This window comes from Fringilla coelebs (assembly GCF_963513975.1).
Source record: "Fringilla coelebs genome assembly, chromosome: 21".
NCBI lineage: Eukaryota > Metazoa > Chordata > Aves > Passeriformes > Fringillidae > Fringilla > Fringilla coelebs.
In genome coordinates, this window is record NC_140047.1 from 6,667,794 (window position 1) to 6,688,260 (window position 20,467).

The 20,467-nt window shown below is 48.2% G+C and overlaps 1 protein-coding gene across 1 annotated transcript; it reads right to left on the reverse strand.

Annotated features, from left to right (window-relative positions):
* Nucleotides 1–307: 307 nt before the first annotated feature.
* On the reverse strand, nucleotides 308–19,103 carry URM1 (ubiquitin related modifier 1). Its single transcript, XM_084219440.1, has 5 exons — nucleotides 19,038–19,103; nucleotides 16,315–16,385; nucleotides 4,229–4,310; nucleotides 3,169–3,217; nucleotides 308–2,458 (listed from the first exon to the last, which is right to left on the reverse strand). Exons 1-5 carry the CDS (start codon nucleotides 19,070–19,072, stop codon nucleotides 2,390–2,392), a joined length of 306 nt encoding a protein of 101 aa, XP_084075566.1. The 5' UTR covers nucleotides 19,073–19,103; the 3' UTR covers nucleotides 308–2,389.
* Nucleotides 19,104–20,467: the final 1,364 nt, after the last annotated feature.

Here is a 20,467-nt window from a genome sequence, read left to right on the forward strand (position 1 = left end):
CGGGAATCGGCCCCGCCGCTCGGGCACCGGGCGGGTTTGGCGGAGAGCGGTTCCGGCTGCGGGCACGGCCCTCACCGCCGCGGCGGGGCTCGGGGAGCCCCTCGGAGCGGAGCAGCCCCCGCGGAACGGCGGCCGGAGGAAGGCTCCTTCTAACAGAGAGGCTTTATGAATCCACCAGCCAAACGGCTTGGCCGGGGCTGCCAAGGAAACCCAGGAGGAGGAGGGAAGCATTACAAGATCCGAGCAGAATTTCACCAAGAGCCTATCTAGGACAAAGCTGGAGGGGAGAATGTTTTAAAAGGCTTTTATTTCAGAAACTTTTTGTTGCTCTTGTTGTTACAGGATTTTGCTGTACCCCTCTTCTCCATCCCCCTTGGCTTCCTTCATCTTCCCATTTCTAGCTTTTTTTAGCAGTGATTGACAGCTTTTACTACAGCAGGATCTAAGCCACCTGGGTCTACCTGCACTATCGAGGGGAATAACAGCTTTTGGGGAAGGAACCCATCTTATCTGAGCAAACAGCTGGGGGGGATGAGAAGAGACAAGCCCAGCCTAAGGCAGAGGCAGGGTAGAGGAAGGGCAGGCAGCAGTGCTGAAGATGAACCTGCTTTTTCCCATTGTGCTTCAGTCTGTTTCAAGCTGCATGCCACACAGGTTCCTTGTTTTTCAGCCAGCTTCTATCATCACCAGGAATCCCCTTCCACTGTCCTGGCCCAGCTAAGCTAAAGGCCAGGAACTCAAGGCAGAGAAGAGCTTTGGCCGGTCTGTGTCACTTATGAATGGTGTGAGCTGGACTCAAGGTGCTGTGTCTGGATTTGGAAAAGGCTGAATATCGGTTTGGGTGGGTTGAAGTTGGGGCTCCTTAGATGCAGAAGCATCATAGGCTGTGGGTGTTTAGTTAGGCAGGTTGTGGAGGGGTAGACAGAGAGGAGTCAGTGGAGAAGTCAGCTGAGGGAATCACTCTCTGCATCAGAGGAACTCCTCTGTCAGGCGCAGCGCGGGAAAGGCTCCTTGTGCGCAGCTCTCGGGTGTTGGGCCGGGCTGCCTGAGCAGGGCTGGTGCGCCGGCTGCTCCCCACCTCCTCAGCAGCTCCTGAAGATCCAGGGCTCTTAGAGCAGTCCGTGGTGCAGATCAGCTCTGAGAGGCACCCACTGAGCTCCACCACAGCCGCGGCTCAGGCAGGAGCTGCTGCCGGGGACCCCTGCGTGCCGCTGGAGCCGTGCCGAAACAGGTGAGTGGGGCGGGGGGAGCGCAGGAGCACAGTCCTGGTCAGGCACTCCTGGAAGCTCATGCAGCATGTTTCAGACCTGTTGTTGCCACTGCTATCTTCTCTGAGCCCATCCCTCTGCTCTCGCCATAGCCTCCTGGCTGGCAGGGGCCAGTCTGTCTTTCTGAGGAAACTTCTGGAAAGCCAACAACACCCGTGCCCTAGCAGAACCCCCCACACCCACTTCCACAGTGCTCACAGGACTTCTTCAGGGCACACAGCAAGAAGCCTCTCCCTCCCACTGGCACAAAGGGTTAAAAGCCACTGACTTTATCAGGTCTTGGCACTTTAACTGTGCATCTCCAGCCCCAGCCCTTCTCCAGCCAGACTGCAGCTCCCACCTGCACAGAATGCAGTGCAGCCCGATCAATTCTGTCTATCACGGTGACAGAAAGATCATTTGCTGCCCTGATCACTCTGTGCTGTCTCAGGCCGGGTGAGGGTTTGTTTCCCCTCCAACCAAATCATTATAAATTGACATCATTCATGGGCCAGTACTTCACCCTGCCTCAGCTCTGGTATGAAAGCAGCATGAGGGATCAGAAATACAAAACCCAAAAGGCCTATTTCTCTCCTGTTTCCCATAAATAAATATCATGACAAGGTGAAAGTAATTTCTGAGGGTTCGGGAGCTGCCATCTTTGCTACCTCATGGAAAAGCTAGTCAAGTTCCCTTTTGTTTCCTTGCACTTTCTCACCCATCCCGTGGTTGGTGCAGAGACTGTACCGACATTAAACATCGTGTTAAAAGAATCCTGGTTCCCAGCACCAGAACACCTCACTGCATGTCAAGACATGTTATCCTACTCAGGGTTCAGCACCCCTCTTCCTCCTGTCAGACAAAAACAAAGTCCCACATGCTGAGGTGCTCTCTGCTTGTTAGGGTACCTGGAAGTGCAGTCAGGAGAGGTGAAATGAGGACCAAAAGATGGATGCTGTTGTGGTGGACAGAAGGCCGCAGGCTGGCAGGGCTTTATTTGGATGTCTAGAACAAGTGAACGCGGTGGGAAGATGCAGAGACTGGACACAGGCAGTTCAAGAGAGGTTTAGGTGGGTTAAGGTTTTTGTTTGTTTTTTTTTTCCCAGGGATTTGGATTTACATCCTCTTGTTTTTTCAGGAGTTCACCCGCCGTGCAATGTTGAGATGAAAAGCACATTATCCTGGTCCTGGAGTTTATAATCCAGCTCACCCTGCAGGCCAAGAAAAAAAATGAAAAATTGTTTAAATGTCATTTCCAAATACAAGCTGCAAAGAGAAAACAGCTCATAAAAAGATGGTGAGTATTAGGGAGAGCAGAAGGGGACAGACTGATGTTTTCATCATAACAGAAGCAAAGGTGAGAGATCAGCCACAGTGCTGATGCTCATCACCCCACATCACTTTCTGGACCAGGGTTTTGACAGAACAGGTGGTTGCCTGAGGCAGGGAAGTGGCAAGGGGATGTTTGTTTGAGCACAACAGTGGGCTGAGAAGGGAAGACATTTACCAGGTGCCTGTTTGAGTTGAAATCTCCCTGTGGCCTTTACCTGCCAGGCACCACCTAACTTCAGGGAAGGTGATTCTGTGTGAGGCCTGAAGGTCCCAGGTGCCCCCACCACTGTCACCCCACATGTGGGGGGACCTGCCAGCATCCAGAGGTGCAAAACCCAGGGCCAGAGACCAGGAAAAAGGGTGATCTCTCTTCAGACCCTGCCTGGCTGATGAGACTCAGCAGGTTAGAGAGAGGCTCCAGGCTTTTGAACAGCCAGAGTACAGGAGATAGATTCCAGCCTGCCCCTTCCCCCTCAAATATGAGATGCTTTGCTTGGGGCAAGAATCAGAAATAGCTGCTGTGAGAGCAACCACAGAAAAGAGAGAGCAATATTTTCAACAAAGAAAGTCAAACTGAAGGAGTACAGACCATTAGTTCCCAGTCTGCCTCGTTGATGAGCACCAAAATTCCTGGCCTCCTGCAGAATAGAGAGAAATAATTAGGATACAGGGCTGCTAAAAAGCTCCACAAATAGTTAAGAACAAGGGATGTCACAGCACAGATCACAGGCTGACTGCCTGTAATGCCAAAAAATGGATCCTAGCATGGAGGTGGAAACAGGTACAGTCTGTGCCCTTTCTAGATCAAATAAAGGGGACGCAGGAGCAATCCCAAAGCTCATTTGAATGAAAAGGCTCCGTTGTGAGGATGCTCCAGGATGACTGCATTTCCGTACCATGCAGAAAAGCCAGGTAATTAAAACCCACGCACGACAGGCGAGCGCACAGAGCTCGGTGTGAAGGCAGGGAAAGCCATTCCAGTGCCCCTAGCAGAGGCACTAAACACCTGGGATCCACTCCAAGCCCCTGGTTCTGAGCAAAGGGATTCCCCCTCTTTGATCTTCAGTGTCCTGCAATTGTCTCTCCTGTTACCAGGGGACCTGGCACACGCTTCAGCTCACAAAGATCCGTGACGAATGTTAAACACCCCCAGCGCCACCCCGCAGTCAGGGATGGCTTGCACAGCTCACTCTGCTCCATTTCTCTTGCCTTTTTTTTTTCCTACCCCCCCCCTCCATGAGACTGGCCCCATTTTGATAATAAAAATACATTTCCCAGAAGAAGTATTTGTTGGCATTTCTCAGAATGACTGCTTCAGTCCCAGTGATGTCAGCAGGGAACAGACAGACCTGCTAAAACTCCTGGAATTGAGGATACAGGTGCTGCTCTATTCCAAGTGACAATGAAGAGAAAGTATAAATGGCCCTGCTTCATGTTTAAGGTTTAAAGATGTGGGGTGAAGGCTGCAAAAGATGCTCTCTGTGGACAGTGCAAGGTGTGGGTGGGATACCTCCCACTATCACTTCAGCAAATCCTGTCTTTTCATGGTCATTGACTTACTCAATAGGAAATTGCCCCAGAGGAAAAGTCCCCCAAACTGTGGGGATCAAGAGAGAAACACAAGGAGGATTCCTAACAGTTGTACTTACACAGATTCCCCTTGCAAGAATAATTCTGGTCGCTCTTTCAACAGATTCTGTTTGATCCACTTGAGCAGGTTTCTGATATCCCCTGCAAGAAGGAAGGACAGGGTTTACAAACTAACTGATGGCTCCCAGTGATGCCAGAGCAAAGTGATTGTTTATCCACAAAAGAGCAGATGAGGAACATGCAGGATGGATGGGGATAGCTGCAAAGAAACTCACAGACAGTCCTGTCCCTGTGGTTTGGCAGAAGAGGTTTCCCACAGAAAACTCATCCCACGAAGAATGAATGCAGTTCCTGCTGAAGCACCAATCTAGCAGCAGATTCCTGGTGTTCAGGTCTCTGACACATCCCATATCCTCTGCATTATCTTGTCACCCAACAAATTATGTCTAATTCTTTTGTGCGTTTAATTAGATTTTAAAAGTCTAAACAAGCAAGCCTAAGAACCTGAATGGAGCAAAGCCAGACACTTCTGCACCAAACCCAGCACAAACTCTTGGAGACATTGGGAGCCCTGGGGCCCAAACCTGTCCATGGGCATGCATTAAACAGACAGGAGGGCCCTGGTCCTCCTGCATTTTGGATACTTACAGCACCCCTCAGCATCACACCTGCTGCTGTGGAGTGTTCCCCATGCTGTGCCTGCTCCCTCCTGCTACACTTTATGCTTAGAGCTTCTTTATTAAAGCTCAGCCTTTATCTTTCCATTTCAGTAGGTGACAGGAAGGATTTGTCTTCATGTAAAAGGAGGAGGAGACACTGCTGGCGGGTTTTTATAGTATCAATTTTACTTTGTGAGGCAAAAACAATTTCTTTAGTGATAGCATCAGTTAATTTCCTATTGGAGAGGTGAGAAGAGACAGAGGGGGGGAACAATCCGTTACAGGGTTTAGAGAAGCTGACAAATTGCAAAGTGGAGTTCTCCTGCATTTGCCTCTGTATTTCACTGTTCCACAAACCACTTCATCATTCCGAATCCACAATCAGTTATTCTCCCGGGGCTCCTTTAAACAGCCCTTTGAAAGCCCCAAAAGAGTTTTGTTTGTTTTCAAGAAGCAAGGAAGCTTTCTGAAGGCACAAATCCACCAGTGAGGGCTGCAGCCCAGCTCCAGGAGGAGCAGGGATGGCAGGATGGGTTTCTTATGTGAGGTAAGCTCACTGTAGTCATGAGGTATCTTTCCACACATGCTTCTCTGAGTTAAATTCATTGTTTGTACCATTCCCCATGTATTTGCTTCATGACCAGCAATAATATGTGCATTTGTAGTGGCTTGACTCAGCCCAGGCCTTACCCCAGGATTTTATGGGATCATGGATGCTACCCAGAGCCAAACTGGGGTTGTTCCAAATAATGTCACCCTCATTGCTTCTGTCACACCCAGGATGAACAGCCCTGGTGTAGACAGGTGCACATCAACTAGGCAATGGGGATATGTCCATCTGCAGCAGATGGGGGCCTCTTCTCCGGGGGAAAGGGGGAGGGGGATGCTCTGAGATTGCCTCTGTTCCCCCTGCCTTCCCAGGGCATTGGTGCCTCCAAATCAGCACTCTGCCCTAAAACCCTGATCTCACCACAGGGCTGCCCAGAGCACAACAGGTACTGCTACCTCCAAGCACTGGATCACTCTGATCTGGTCAAAAGGAGCTGCTTTGTGCCTCAAAACTGCCTGCTAATCTGGATCACCTGCCTGGGGCCAATCCACAACTGCCTTGTAATGATATGTAGCTAAAAGAACAAAATAGACCATTTTCTGCCTCCTTCCTAGCAACGTGCACGGGGGACAGGGAGCACCACTAAGAAGGTGTGTGTATTTACATACATATACATACATACATACATATATATTTTATATATATATATATATATATATATATATATATGTGTACACACACACACACACACGTGCACCACAGCGGTCGGTCAGCCATCAGAACAGGAGTTAACTACATTCACCTTCCCCTGAAAAACGCTGCTGCAGTCAAGCCCTCAGGATCTCACACCCAAATGGCTCCCTCTCTCCATCACCAAGAAATGAAAGCTGTAAAGGAAGGAAGATGGAGAGGAGCCTTCAGGAGAGGGAGGGGGGGTGTGAAGGGGACACCAGCCCCACCGCAGCACTGCCCGCGAGCTGTTTCATATTTATGCACTTGCAGCAGGGCACACAACAATGAGCTGTGCCATATACCATTCTCCTTGCATGGAATAAGCAGCCCTTTCCTCTGGGACCTTTCAGGAGAGATCATTTAAACAGAAACACGCTGCTCTAGCTGGATAAAAGGCAGCCACCTAGAAGCAGCCTGGACGGAGGGGCGAGGGGACTGATTTATTCCAGGCTGAGCTGCAAGACTCCCTCACCCCATCTCCTCCCATAACAAATGTTATTTTCAGTCCCACCTGAGCCGACATTCATTTACTCCTACCCACAAGTCACGTACACACATACTGAAGAATTTAAACAGTAGGAAAAAACCCCAGACATCCCTATGCATGCCTGGAGCTTGCCCACTCCAAAAGGTACAAAAATTAAGACCCTTTCTCCACAGCCAACTTTAAGACAATACTTTCATCTGCTTTATCAGCATTCAATTTTTTCATCCACCTTCATTTCTCTATGTGCTATACACCAATATTACTAGAACAAATCAATTATAAAGGATGACAGATGACCACAGCCACACCAAAACTATCTCCCACAAGTAAGCTATTGAAAAGGAACAAGATTACTTCATTGCAAGTGGTCTGTGGAGAAGCCATCTTGCAGCTCAGCTCAGTGCCTCAAACAGCAGTCTTGATCAACAGCTCAGGACTCTGTGTTCTCATGATGGAAATAATAAGAGGTAAATTATAGCACGACTGCTCATCTCTTACAGCTGACATATGTAGCGTCCCTAAGACATTTTCTTTCTGATACCATGCTACAGGTCTAACAGGTTTCCAGCTGCCTGGGCCAAGGATTTTCTATGCAAACAGCAGGTTCTCTACAGATGACATATAAAGAAGGAAAAAATCTCAGCCTGGTCAGACACCACATCTGCTGAGAAGTTAAACCATCATTACAATGCTGCGATTTCACACTCGTGTTGGTTTGAAGCTGGCCCCCATCACAGAACAGAGGCATCTGCTTTGGCAGGAGCACAGCTGTACTACAGGTGCTGTGATTTGGCTGCAAAACCCAACGTGCTTTTTGGCTCCAGAGGGAGGTTCAGGTGAGAGCTCAGACAATACAGCACTTTGCTCCAGCATCACCAACTCGGACCCAGCTCATCCCAGTAATGATATATTTTTATCACTGCTGCATGGTCTTACTGAAATCTTTTTGGTAGCCATTTCACTCACAGCAAACAAATATCACATCAAAAAATGCACTCTTAATTCTCATTAACTGTCCTCCCCATTGGCAGCATCAGAGAAGAAGCAAGACTGAACCAGCCAAGGAAGTGGTAATATTCTCAAGCTGCAAAGGAGGGACTGAAACACATGGTAGGAAATCCCTGTCTTATTTCTACACAGAGACAGCTTCTGCTGCTTGTGCTAGCAGTACATCAACCCTCTCCAAATTCTTAGGAAAAAAATAATCTAAAGTTAATTAAAAAAAAAGAAAAACCAACAATCATTTGAGAAAACTGCTTAGTTCAAGTGCACAGATGGGAGCTCAAGCCCACAATGTATGCAGAAAAGCCATCACCCAGCGAAACACAGCGCTCAGGAAAACGAGATGTGTGCTTGCAGTGACACAAAGTCATTCCCTGTCACGCAAGAGGATGCAGGAACCGCAGTGAGAGCACACAAGCCCCAACAGCCTCGGCTCCTGTTCAGCCCAGCTGCACCACAAACACTCCTGGCTGTGGCAGAGAATGCACAGCCTGCTCTGTCCTCCTGTGAATCCTCCAAGGCCTGACCACCTGCATTGCCCCAACTGCTCCTCCATGAAGAATCTGCTGAGCTTCCTCTGCAACAGGAATGTATCTAATAGTCCATTTTAGCCCTGCCTGGGTTCATTTGAACCCTCAAAAGCTGGGCTGAAATCCATATATCTCTCCTAGCTCAATAAAACCTCCTGGGCCTGACAGATCCATCAGTGACAATTCAGAAAAGAGAGTACTCACTGTGTGCAGAGAGAAACCAGGTGCTTCGAATAAGAAACACCAAGCTGGGTGTTGCACTAGAAGGATCTCACAGTGAACTGATAAAGGTGCAGAAACATGGAAGGATTCTGTGCAACCCTGATACCATTTGACACAGACACACAGCCCTTGGCTCCCAGGGAGCTGCACAGGTTGCTCATCGATTCACACACGCACAAGGACCAGACATCTCTGCGTCCCCTGCCTTAAAATCCACATACAAACTTGCACAGAGCCTCGAAGGGCACCCAGAAGGTATAATTACACCCATTTTCTTGCCTTGGTTGCAGAACTGAGAGATTATTTCAGGGAAATAGGGGATCCCTATAAAGGCTGAACCATGGAAAATTCCCTTCTGGTCGGCAGTAAATAAGATATATGTGGCACTGGTCACTAAGGGGTCAGTGCTGCAGGAGCACGGCGCTTTCCCGGGCCGCCTTGTGGACACCTCCCTGTGGGGTACCATTTCTTTGACCCAGAATAAGATCATTTATCATACTGACCATGGCTGAGCTCCAATTTGCTGAGGTCACTAACTCTGGACGAGCGCTGCTCCACCCACATTCTCAGCCACCGGCCTGTAACCATGACAAAGCCCCTTCCCTGCCGCTCCTCTGCCATTATTCCCCCTGCCTGCATGGAAATGTATGGAAAAACAATTTGTATGTCCCTTTCCCTGCTTAAGCAGCCTGTTTTAAAACAGACAAACCAGCTCCCAAGACCTGCTGCTCTTCCAGGTGCATGACTGCTCTTTGCTTTCGGATCCTCCAGGAATCTGCTATCTAAAAGAGCTCAAAACCAGATCTAAGGGATCCTTCCAACTCCTCCAGCCTCCCATCTGATATGCAAATCACTCTCTGAAGCAGACCATGGTGTGCCATAAACTGCAGAAGAAGACCTGGAATGGCTGATATAAATGGAGTCACAGGCAAATGGATTTGGTATTACGCAGAGTGAGCAGCCAGGCAAATTTTGCAGCAAGAGTAAAATCCATTTTCTCTGACAAGTGCACAAGCCAATCCTGCCACACACTGGAATGGGCAGTGATTTAAGTATTAGGGAAGAAATTAGGGGGTAACTAATTAGGGGGTAACAGGCATAAGAGAATTGCAATTGTTGCTCTCATCTGTTCTTGTCTGCTACAAATGAACACTAAGGTCTTGGCTTCTGTAAATTTTAATTGCTTTAAGACGTCTTTTTCTTGCTTCTCATCTAGAAGAGCATTGCTCTTCTTAATTTTCTTGTGTCCACAAAATGGGAAAGGATCACAGAGGTCTTTCAGAGCCTTCCTGTCAGCAGTGAGGACTCAGATCCCAGCTATCCCAGCAATTCTCAGCCCTGAGGTTTTAATCACAATGCTTATGAACTGGAGAGGAGCTGCTTGGGATCTTCCACTCCTCACAGATTGCTGGTAGGGAAATACAAGTTCAAGGGATCTCCAATCCCACCGCTAGCCAGCAGCAAGCCTCCAGATCCATCAGCTCCCATGACAAAAAAAGCAGCTTCGAGCTGATTCTCAGGGTAAACCTAATCCCTACTCATTTCCAAAGTCAGAGCATCTAATCCTGTAACACCCAACGCTATTGTCACTTCAGGCTCCCCAATAAATGCCAGTGCACCAAACTGTCTCTTTTAATTAGGATCACAGATCACTAGTGTTGGCCCAGGGTCTTGCCTCTCGTTCAAAATTGTCAAAGGAAGGAGCTGAGAGAGTCTCAAAGACTATTGCCCCAGCAGCCAAGTACCAGCCTGGGATCGCAGGCATTAAAAAAAGCATCTCCTTAACAGGTCCTGTGATTTTATCCCTCTGCCAGTGCAGAATTATTCTCAACAAAAGACCATCCCGAGCCTTGTCTGCTCTGATTTTAAGAGGCTTGAGCACTGTAGACCTGCTACCAAACCCCAAGGAGACTGTGCCATGGTCTAATAGTTTTTGCAGTCAGGAATCTTCTGCTAATGCACTAAACTCCCATTTCTTCATTCCTCCCTATCAATCTATACTAGATGATATTGCATCATGCTGGCTATAATCTGTCCTTCTCAATGATAAAGGAGATATCCCACCTCATCACTTTTCCATTCATTTATCCTGTTTAACCTTGAATGTTACTGGTTAATTTTTTTTTAAGCTCTCAGCAAGACAATTCAGAGAATGCATTACTAACCACCAGTGTAAAGCTTTGCCAAAACCCAGCAAACCGAAATTTCCCCTCTCTCCTATTTTCCTAGTTTCTGAGTTTTGGGTGTGTGCACAGGCACTGAGGGCTGAAAATGAAAACCTTATTGCTGTTAAAGAGACAACACAGAGCTGATGTGCAACCCTGAACCACGGAGGAAGGTGGCTGCTCCTGCCAGAGTGGAGAGGGATTCCCTGGCAGCCTGGCACTGCTCTGCACACAGCCAGCCTGGCCGAGGGAATTCCCTGGGCTGGGCTTTCCCTGGCACTGCCAGCTGGATCAGAAAATGCCTTGAAGTCAAATCCTTGCCCCCCTCCCAGCCTGGCTGGTGGCTGTGTCCCCTCTGGCTGCTGGATGAGTCAGTGTCTCAGCTCAGCTCAGGAAACTGTCATGATTTTATTCCTCTAAATACAGAAATCGCCTCTCACTTTTGGGCTCAGATCTGCTTGGCTATTATTAGGTTTTCATACAGGGCCAAGCACCATTAAACCGATTCCTGTCCACCCAACCCAGCCACCCCCACAGATACTCCAAGCTCCTCAGTCTTACTTGAAAGGGAAAAAGAAAGGGCCAGTGAGATGATCAGGGTGGAGGAGAGGGGGGGTGAGATTTACAAGTGAATGGAGGTAAGAATGGAGCAGTTTGTGGGATAAAGGGGCTGCGGAGGGAGCTTTACAGATGTGCAGAGGGACGGCGGCTCATTGTTTAATTAAGCAGAAAGTGGCTCTTTTGAAAAGCAATTTTGCACAGGAGCTCTGAGCTCAGCAAACAACTCCTGCGAGTGAGGGCAGGAGGAGAAAGGAACAGCTGGCCCGGAGCCGTGTGAACCGCATGCTAAGCGGTTTAAAGGGCCCGGATCCTCCTCCCCAGCCCTGCTCCGCTGCCACCCTCTGAACAGCGCTGTCAGCACAGCAAATCCCACCGAGAGAAAAGAGCGAGAGGAGGGGGGTGGCACAGAGGGGTTATCCTGCTAGGTGTCCGCACTGCAATACAGCGGCTGGGAAGGAGGGTGTAAGAGCCAGGCTTTGTTATCCCAGGGATTTGGTCACACACAAGAGCTGGTTTCCCAGTGCCTGGGAAGCTCCTTCCACAATGAGTTGGGATGAGCTGATCCGGTAAAGCGGCTCCACGGCCTCCCAGGAGGGTGATGGGACTGCTCCTGTGAGGACGAGCGTTTATTACCCTGCTCCCTCTAAAGGGAGCCGCAGCCTCGCTGGGACAGGGACCTGGAGCCGAGCCTCACACCAGGATCAGCTGCTCCATCAGCATCGCCACAGCTCTGACGCTGCAAACACTGCTCACCCTGACTGCTGAGCACCCACCCTGCATCATCCACTGAGCCCCCTTCCCTTGCCACCAAATCTATAATTTCCTGCCTAAAAGAGATGCACGAGTGGGATGCACGAGGAGGGGAATAACCCAAGTCCTTTGAGAGCTGCAAGTACCACACACTGTGGTTAAAAAGATTTGACTGCATGAAGTTCCACAGATCTATGGGGGCTTTTTTACCACTCTTCTAATAAGCCTCTACATTAGCAAATATATTTTTATTCTTTCTTTGGAGCAAGTTTTAAAATGTTAGGAATAATAAACAGAGCAATAAAAGCATGCCAGAATATTAATGATTCAACTGTGATGTACTACCCAGCACTAGGCACTTACCTACAGCCAACGCCACCTGCTTCTCTGGATTTTACAGGTTCTTTTGGTCCAGCACCCCAGACAATGCTGAGCACATGCCATGCTCTATTTTGTAAGCCACCCTGCCTGTAACATAGGTCTGATCTCTCAGGATCCCCAGGCTCTTTTCCCAGAAGATGAATGCTCCCAAGTCCCCAGCAGTCCTCCATGCTGTGCAGAACAAGGCCCCTGGAAAGCAAAGCTCTCGAGGAGCACACCATGCTCTTCTCTACAGGGATTCAACATAAGCAATATTTGGCAGATTATTTTAATTTTCCCTCTTAAAAAAAATCTGATTGGCAGTGGGCTTTTTTCCCCTAGAGTTTTGGCAAAGGGAAACCACAAACAATTACCAAAACACACTGATTAATAATTTAACCTTCCAGACTTGTAAAGTGCCAAAATAGAGTGTGAATTCTTGATTAGCCCAGAAGATCCTAGTGAGCACCAGTGAAACTGCTGCTCCAAAAACAGGAGTCACACCACTGAAGCCACATGAGAAGTTGGAACTCAAAGGTCTGTGACAGCAGCTGAGCAGCCTGCAGCACAAGTGCCAGAGACTTCACACACAGCCCCAACTCTGGGTACAACATCCAGAAGACAGCACAGCAGAGAGGTTTTGTAAACACTCTTCATCAGATGATGCAGCTGAGCTAAACCTGAAACGACTACAAGGGTTAAACAATGCCAGTGACTTCCTACCCTTCCAACAGCATCCATGCAACTCACATGGCCAAGACAAATCCACCACTGTGAGTCCCAGTGAGATGGAGGAAGGAGCTCCAGCATCACTTGCAGAGCTGTCATACAATGATCTATTTGATTACTGAAGCACTTGGTTAAATTACTGTGGCTTGTTTCAGGAGGAGGCTGCCAAATACATTTTCAGTTTTTAATCTAGGGTTTCTCTCTTTTATGCTCCATTGTCTCTAATAGCCTCTTAGATGCTTGAAAATAAAGTTGATTTCCCTGCCAATTTAATCCTCTCTCCATGTGACAAATATCGTTATTCCCCCAGCTGCTTTCTCCCACACACACTGTTTTTATGCAGAAGAAGCCAACAGGGCATAATGCCTTTAGATCCTCAAACAGCATTATCAGTGAAATCATCAGGATAGCCAGAAATCTGGGACAAGATTCTTGTTTAACTTGAGGTCTTCTCTCTGCAACAGCTCTACAAGATTACACAGTCCTGCACAAAGTGTGGCTTAGGTAAATCTGCTGCCTATGCACATACACCACACCTTTCTAAGTTCCCACTTTGGCAGCAACTTCAAAATGCAGGCTGAGACAGCTCTACTTTGGAAATAAAGAACTGCTGAAGAACTGACATCAGGATACAAAATGCCCCTCAGATAATAAAAATAGGTCCTGCCATGTGGCTGTATCCCTTGTGGCTTGCTCTTGTCCCATTTGCAGCTTCCTTCCTCCTGTCTTTCCCAATCCCTCCAGGAGTCCAAGTCCAAGCATCAGAAAAGGACAGAGAATCAAATCTTGAAAAAGTCACCTGGATCTGGAACCCACCTACTTTCCATCTAGTGCCTGTTATCAGGAAAAAAGAAATGACCATATAAAGAGCTTGCTCAAATAATGTTATCATTTAGAGAACATATCATTTAGAGAACACTGACTGCCCCTGCCAACTATGGAGCACAGCTTGTTTTATTCATGTAAATATTTGTAGGCATTTCTTCATATAATTTTCCACCTCCCTTCCCTCCTGGGATATATATATAAAAACGCCTAAACAATTAAAATATAGGTGGGCACCATAACCCAGAGAGAAGCAACTGTTCTGCAAAAAGGAGGACAAAGACAAAAATAACCTAGAAAAAAGGAAGAGTAGGTAAGAGAGGCCAAAATGGCCAAAAATAAACTTGGCAGTTAATGAAATCACTTAAAATGGGGTTAGAAGTGCAGGTCTTCAAGTAGTGTTCATACTACAAGTCTTTCCCTGGAGAATTCAATGATGGACATTCAGGATAAGGTAAGCAACAGGATGTGCCCAGTAGAACTGAGCTGTTTTATTTCTCTAATCATTGCAATTCTGGCTGCACAAGGGCAGCAGGGACCTGGCTATGCATATCTTTATTTACCCAGAGATAAGAGAGTTAAAATTTCTTAGTGAAAACAAGGGAAATACATGGCATTAGGAACAACATAAAATTTCAATAAAATTATTAATAGTTTCTGATATGATTCCATTGATTCCTCACCACTACAACATAATTGTCTTCTGGGAGTATCATGAGGGGTGTTTCCAGTAATCCCTTACTGTCACACATTCAGGCCACCTCTGCCTGTCCCATCCCTGGGCTGGGTGTAAATGTCACTACAGCAGCTGTCTCACAGCTCAGTTTATGCTCCTCAGATGCTGCAATCCACAACCAGCCCCAAAATGAAACCTCCCTGACAACCAAGGCACAAGACAGCAGCAAACCAGGGGAGCTGACAAGGGGGTACTGCCAGTTCTGCCACTCCTGTCACAGGGACAGCAGCATCTGGAAAACAAGGCAGAGGGAAAAGCTGGGAGCAATAATGTGTTAGCTGAATCTGGAATGAATCACTGGAGAACAGGAGTTTGAACCCTGAGGCTGAGACAGGCCTTCAGGGAGAGATTTATCCCTTAGGATAAATGCAGATCCTACTAAGGCTGCAGAAGTCTTCCCAGCAGCTTCAAGTGGGAATGGATCAGGCGACATGCAACTGCACTGCTGACAGCCATGGGGCTGGAAGAATCCCTCTTTGGTATTAACAGCCTCCCCTCCCCTGGCAGAAATAAACATCTCCTGTAATAACCCCCTTTTCTTCAGCATCTGATCATGGTTTGAACACCACCAAAACAGTAGGTGCTACTGGGTACTTTAAATTTGCAGAGCACTGAAGAAAATTATGCTCTAGCCCCCAAGTTTATAAAGCAACTAAATGAGTGTTTTAGTATTTCTTTGCTACCTTTCATTTAAGGATCTTAAGTGCTTCAACAGTGCTGGAATTTAATGCTGAACTCTCTTGTGATACATGAAAGTATCACTAGCAACAGGGGAAAGTAAAGCAACATGACTAAATTCACAAAGCAAATCAGCATCAGGTCATGTTTCTGGAGCCTTAGTCCCTGTCCTTAACCACAAGATAACACAATATTGCAGTATTCCTATTATATTTGAATTACACATACTTATGTCCAAGCATCAAAAGCACTTCTACCAATCTCTAATTACTTCCAGGCACAGCAAAAAGATTTCAGGCCTGGAAGTTCCCAGCACCTAGATTATGGTATCAGCCATTTGTGAGATATTGGTTGCTAACATTCCCTCATGGCTTTGTGTTATTTTGATTTATAATCCCACTCCAATAGCATAAAGCAGTGCTATCTAGCTAGAAAAATTCAGAACATACCTGTGGCAAAATTACACTACAACTGAAGTATGCACAGAAGTGAGTGAGTTAGAGCAGCACTGCTCAGTATTGATATTCCAAATTGCAAACCAGGAATTATGCCTGCTTATCCCTTGAACACTAAAATCCTGGTTTTTATTGCAGTGAAGGCCATGAGCAGGATGTCCAGCATCCTATTTGAGCATTAGGTTTACTGTTTTCAGCTGCAAAGTTCATATTAAAATTACCACATTTACTTGAAAGGTTGAATGAGTAGATAAACAACATTTATGTTACATTGCTACACATGCCTCCACTCATCTATAAACCACATAAACACATACACACACACATATATATATGTGTGTGTGTGCCTTTAGGAAACCTCTGAACAGGCAGGAAAAAACAAAGGAGAGAGGATGTTATTGGTGGTTTCAAGTATCAAGAAAGACAAACGTAGACTTGATGGAAACATCCAGAGGCTGTTGTCTATCCAGCAGGAGGGAGGCAAAAGTCTTAAGGAAGGACTTGATTCACAAGTGCTTACAGGACAGGAAAGACCTCAGACTTTGAGAACCAGCCCCTGTTTGCCAAGCTGCCTGATCCATGGCATGTCTGAAAGAGCTTTTAAAATACTTTGATCCTTGCTGGCAACTCTAAGTGCTGTACAAACCAGCTTTGTTTCATTTGTTGTTCCTCTGTGAAGTTATCCAACAGGTTCTGATACTCACAAGGCTCTGGTTGACAGGGCAAAGTCACCTGATGCTTTTTGACACCATCGAATAAGAGTTCTGCACCACCTCTGAAATAAAAACAATGAACCACTGAGATTTTGCTTTATTGTCAAAGGAAGGCAGCACAAAAGAGGCGATTTACATAGATGCCACAACAGAGAAAACAAATGACACAGACTATATTTAGCACAGGATTCCCTTTGTCTTTTTTTTCCTGTCACAAAGCAGAAGTGCACAGGGGAAGCTGCCAGCTCCCTTTGCCAGCACAGAGAGCAGGCTCTGCTGTAGCCAGAACCCCACGGTGCCAGGCATCATCCAGTGGAATGGGAGGATGGTTCCCATCTCCATGTGCTCCCAAACCACTGTGCAGAGCTGCTTCCCTCTCCAGCCACCAGCACTGCTTCCACTCAAACAACTCCACAGCCACCACACTTCCTCCAGCACAGCTCATCCCCAACAGCTGCTGGCCAGAAATCTCAAAAATTGAGCATCCTTCTGGAGTAAATATTCCCCCAGTTCCCAAGTGTGAACACACAGAAAGGGGAAATGACTCACACCAAGTTACAGAGCAAGTCAGAGCCAGCTGCCTGAGAGTCCTGGCAACTCTTTCTTGACCTACTCACTACAAAGTGTCCCAGAGAGGGAGACTTGACTCGGAGAAGCAAGTGGTGAGGGTGACAGGGTAAACCAGAAATAAATAAATACACAGTCTTCCTCCACTGAACAACCTGATGTTCATCCCTCTTCTGACACTTTGAATTCATTAGGGGATACCCTCAGATAACAACTGACGGCCTCAGCAAGCACAGGAGATCAGGTCTGAGCAGGATATGCAGAGCCTGGCAGGTAAAGGAGCTGGAAACACACTGGAAATAATGGGATTTGAATTGAGTCCAGGCACCTAACCTTAGGCTCTTCAAAAGAATAATTGATTTTTATAACTACAGCTCAGAAGCCTCAGCAAGCTCCTTGCCTCTACTCCTGTTCTGGAAAAAGTACAATTGTGAAAATCTTGAGCTTTACCAACATCAATCATTTTCCATGATGTTGTGAGGCCACAGGCCAAACTCAGATTATAAAACTTTTACCATGTGAGCAGGGACATGGATAATAAACACAAAAGCCACTTTAAGTTACAGGACACAGCATCAGAAAGTGTGAGCTTTTGACTCTGAACTCTACCCTGGCCAAAGTTTTAACAACTAGAGAACTCTTAAAAAACCCAGTACACTTACTATTAAACTGGGGTAGAAAAATGACCAGCCCATTTTTAAAGGGCATATAACGTGGCAAAACGTTCTTCCAACTTAAGTGCCAATTACTTTGGAAAAATTTTCCTATGAAGTTACTTTCTGGGAACTTACTGGTGCCTGTCCTCCCTTGGAAACCAACATAATAATAAAGAGAAATATTTAAAACAAGCAATCCCCACCTAAGTATCAACAAAGATACTTCCAGATGTTATTAAGTTCCTTTAAATTGGATATCTAAAAATGCCACAGTAGGTTTCCTTGGCTCTGCAATGGCAGAGCACAACAGAACCCTTGTTATGCCTTCAGCAGCATTACTTATATGCAGCAGCCCTCCTAAAGAGCACTCTGTTGGTGTTCTTCCACCAGCTCACAACAAATAGTTATCTCAAAATTGAAGCAGTGATTATTAACATGAGCCGAGATTCATGCGAGGGAACAAGTCATAACAATTATATGAAAAACATTTTTTCATGTAATGAAAACAAGGTCACGCTTTGTTACAGCGGGAAATGTAGATTGCAAGATAAGGTCCTTCTGTAAGGAGAGAGCTGTGGGGAACTCAGCTGTGGTTCCTACATAGAGAGCTCATTTATGCATTTCCAAGGGAAGCAAAAATGCATCTCACTCTTCTGGGAAAATTAGGAGAGTTGCTGCAGCTGGAAGCGGGAAAGATAGAGGAAAGGATTCTTAAGGAGAAGGGTATTTAAAGGGTTATGGCATTTCTGTGTTCGTGAAAGGGTGGGAAAAAGCGAATAAATAGCAGCCTTTTAGCTTCTGCTAAAAGGAGGCTTTAACGAAATAACACAAGTATTTCCACAAATATGCACAGCTTCCACTGCAAATGCTTTAAGATCCCAGGGCAAGAGCATGAGCAATGCCGATACTACAGCAGCAAAGGCCTGGAAACTGAAATGCTACAGAGTGAGAACCTGGCAGCTTTACAGACCTGACAGGGCTCAAACACAAAGCACAGTGAGGGCACGTGTCCACACACAAACACACACAGACAGTGCTCAGAAAAAAAAAGCCGAGAAACGAGGGGGAGGTTTTCATAAATAATTTTAATAATTAAAATTAAAAAAAAAACCTAAACAACTCAAAGAGGTTGAAAGAAGTGAAAGAAAAAGAAAGGCCTGGCACAGGACGTTCACAGAGAGACGGGAGCGAGGCCCCGGACACACGGGCAGACGGCACGGCCGCACGCTGCGGACACCCTCCGGCCGTGTCCGGTCCCTCCCGCCGATGTCTCGTTCCCTGGCTCCCCGGCGGCGGCCGCTCCCGCTACCCCGGCCCGCAGCCCCGTGACAGCGGCTGCGCCCGGGCCCAGCCGCGCCCGTAGCGGCCCCCCAGGCCGCAGGCAGCAACCGCCCCATCGCAGTACCGCGGCCACCTCACCGAGGGGCCGGCCCATCGCGGCCCATCCCGGCCCGGCCCTGCCCTCCGCCCGGCCCCGCCGCCCGCGCTCACCCGAACTCCACCTGCAGCGACACGGGCGCCGCCATCTTGGCGGCGGCGGGCGGGAGGGGCGGGCGCGCGCGGCCGCGCCGGAAGTGCCGCGGGAAACTTCCGGTCCCGCCGTGCCGCGCCGGGGGCGGCCCGGGGCTCTGCCCGCGGCCCGGGGCCTCCCGCTCCTCTTTCTCCCCCGGAGCAGCTCCCGCAGTGCCGGGGCGCCGCCCGTGCCCCCGGTGGTGTTATATCAAACCCCTGGGCGCTGGTGCCAGGCGTTGTTATTTTAAAATCGCGATTTCTGCACCGAGTTGAGGCTTCGCCGCGCAGAGCGCTCCCCTCACGGGCTCGGAGCCACAGGCAGGGCCCTGCTCGCTCAGAGCGCCTGGGCTGTGCTGAGGCAGCGGCTGCACACGGGTTCCGCAGCAGCAAAGCTGCTACAACACACGAAGTTCTAGCTCAGCATGGGGAAGAACTGCTTTACATTGAGGATGGCAGAGCACTGGAACAGGTGTCCAAGGAGGGTGGGGAGTCTCCTCTGGAGACATTCCCAACCCGCCTGGATGTGTTCCTGTGTCACCTGCTCCAGGTGAGCCTGCCTTGGCAGGAGGGTCGGAGCGAACCCCTCTCAGCCCTGCAGTTCTGTGATTCTGTGATGCCACCCTGCTGCTCCTCGGGATTGTTGCGGGGGACCAGAAACAGCTGGGTGATGCTGAGGACAGCTCCTGTCAGCACCGACAAGATGCAGTTCTGCATCGGGGGTGGCTGCTGAGCATCCCCTCCTGCTCGGGCAGCCCCTGCCAGCCAGCACATCCCCACGGCGCCAGGCTCCCCCAGCACAGCGTTAAACAACGCGGCTCACATCTGTCGCCTGTTTGTTTTCCCCTGCTGTCCCCAGAGAAGGCCCATGTACACAGGCAGAACGCTGCCATGGCGGTGACAGCTGGGCTCTGCTTCACCCCCACAACACGGAGCTGCACAGGGGCAGCGCCGGTAGAAAAACTGCAGCCTCTTAACCCTCCCTCCACTCAGGAGGGTTTGGGATTAAAAAAAATACATGTACATGTGCACACATGCAGATAGAAATGTAATAGCTATGCATATACATGATGCATTATGTGTAAGGGGCATAAATTTACACAGACAGATTGCTCTTGGTTTATGCTAACGGGGGTCAGAGTACGCCTAACCCCGGGAGCAGAAGGTGGTGGTGTTTGTAATGGCCTTTTGTTCTCTGAGGAGATCATTCTCTGGGCTGGGCCCCAGGAAAGGCTGGTCCCTCCGGCAGATGAATGCTGCCGTCGCTGCCGGGGTTACGTGATGGCAGAGCCGTGGGGCTGTTGACCGTGGTCTTCATCCAAAAATTCCAGCTGGATTTTTTATAGCTCTAAATCACAAGGCTCTTGAGTATCTCGGAGATATGGAATTGTATGGAAAAGTGGCTGAGGAAA

What these genes read in the sequence shown, in the direction of transcription:
- URM1 (XM_084219440.1), bottom strand. Translation starts at nt 19,072, where the DNA reads ATGGCGGCGCCCGTGTCGCTGCAGGTGGAGTTCGG. An exon ending in GCCCTGTCAACCAGAGCCTT is followed by an intron (nt 4,311 to 16,314) that starts GTGAGTATCAGA and finishes TCCTTCTTGCAG; the next exon opens with GGGATATCAGAAACCTGCTC. An exon ending in AGGCAGACTGGGAACTAATG is followed by an intron (nt 2,459 to 3,168) that starts GTCTGTACTCCT and finishes CTTGGCCTGCAG; the next exon opens with GGTGAGCTGGATTATAAACT.